This window comes from Penaeus monodon, chromosome 23, assembly GCF_015228065.2.
Source record: "Penaeus monodon isolate SGIC_2016 chromosome 23, NSTDA_Pmon_1, whole genome shotgun sequence".
Taxonomy (NCBI): domain Eukaryota; kingdom Metazoa; phylum Arthropoda; class Malacostraca; order Decapoda; family Penaeidae; genus Penaeus; species Penaeus monodon.
The window spans coordinates 44,431,453-44,433,056 of record NC_051408.1 but is presented as its reverse complement, the minus strand read 5'-3'; the positions used below and the strand labels follow the sequence as shown (position 1 = coordinate 44,433,056).

The following is a 1,604-nucleotide window of genomic DNA, read 5'->3' as shown; positions in this document are numbered from 1 at the left end:
GAAAGACATCTTTAGTTATGCACTGTATATACACATCTGTAGCATCTGTACTTCAAGAACTATTAAGAGGTTTCCCTGAAACACTGATGTCAAGTAATATGAAAAACTGAAATTATTACTTACAAAAAGCTGTCAACCTTATCATATTAAACATCTCTTCCTTCTATAAAGAAAAGAAAAGAAAGGAAACTGACCTGTATCATCTAACACTTCCTCTGGGGTTCTTACCTTTTTCTGTCTTATATTCTTGTTCCAACTCCATAACTGCAAGATGCATAGAACTTCCAGCACATTAACACCCCTCCCTGAACATCCCAACATCAGAACCAACTAAATTACCCTCCAATAGTTCCTTTGGTGCATGTCCACTCTGCTTTTATTTATCTTGACACTTGTTATGTGCAGCCTCCAAAGCAGATCTGATCAGGCACTTGGGGCATCTTTTTCTTTCAAATTACATCAAATGACAAAATCCAATAACTTAAAAAGCATATTACAATCTTGTGGAGGTTTTCTGCATAGGATGGAGCAAAAGAAAGCCAATCGTGAGATCCTGCAAGCCACTTCTTTATGTCTAAAAAGATCCTAAAGTCCTATTAATAAATAGCTTGTGTTTCAGCAGACTCTTGCCCTGAATTATTCCACATAAACTATTACATCAGACCACAAAAATATCATAGTTATACAACTGAACCGCCATGAATGTGGGCCCTGAGAATATCAAAAGGTAAGGCCATAATGGCCTTCACTATGTTTCATGCATTCTGTTAAGTAGAATGTAAAATTACTCAATGTCTTTTCACTCCTAGCTTAACTGGTTGCCTTTAGGAAGGTTCTTCTTTCTGACCACAAATTATTACTGATTTCACAGATAAAATGGGTTTAACTGATATATGGGTCTCATTTAACTTGAAAAAATAAAATAAAAAATCTACAATTTTTCCTGTTTTCCTCTTTTATTCACATTTATGCACAATATATTTTTTTTCTTTTTTTTAGTAACTTCTTTCAATTTTCTGGTCTTGAAAAACTCATCACAATGCACCACTTGTGATGTCCTTGTTGAGATTACACTTGCAAAGGGGAAGTCTTTACAGCCCCGTGTTGACATCAATGGTATGGTGATGGTCAAAGGTTCCTGGAGACACGAAGATGGAGTCTGAGTGGTCAACTGGTTCCAGTGAGGGGGCAAAGTCCTGCTGTGATGTAGCTATTAGGTACTGGAGCTCACTCGACACTGGAGTCCCGTCCTGGAGAGGGAAAGGAAAGAATTAGGACATTCTAAGAGACGATGCATTTTCTGTGAAATTACTCATTCATTCTCTCACTTCTTCGTATTCAATTACCATACTTATTTAATAATTCCCTCATTCATTCAGTTATTCACTCTAATCCACTGATCTATTCACTTAACTCTCTTAGTAATTCACAGAAAAAAATGATTACCTATGCACTAGAGGTGGGAATTTTATAATATAATGACAATTTTCGATTTTCATTATCATTATTCTATGGTAGACAGAAATAATTGGTTATTGAATGTTCTGTTGCCTACTGCTTATAAATAGATGAATGACAGTAACTGCAGAGAGAAAGCATATGGT

The 1,604-nt window shown here is 35.8% G+C and overlaps 1 protein-coding gene across 1 annotated transcript in view; it reads right to left on the bottom strand.

Moving 5' to 3' along the window:
- Window positions 1-6: 6 nt before the first annotated feature.
- Window positions 7-1,604, bottom strand: part of LOC119588107 — a gene marked incomplete at its 5' end in the record, with an annotated part of 43,647 nt that continues 42,049 nt past the window's right edge. Inside the window, 1 exon segment of the mRNA XM_037936816.1 lies at window positions 7-1,250. Within this exon segment, the coding sequence (XP_037792744.1) occupies window positions 1,092-1,250 (159 nt within the window).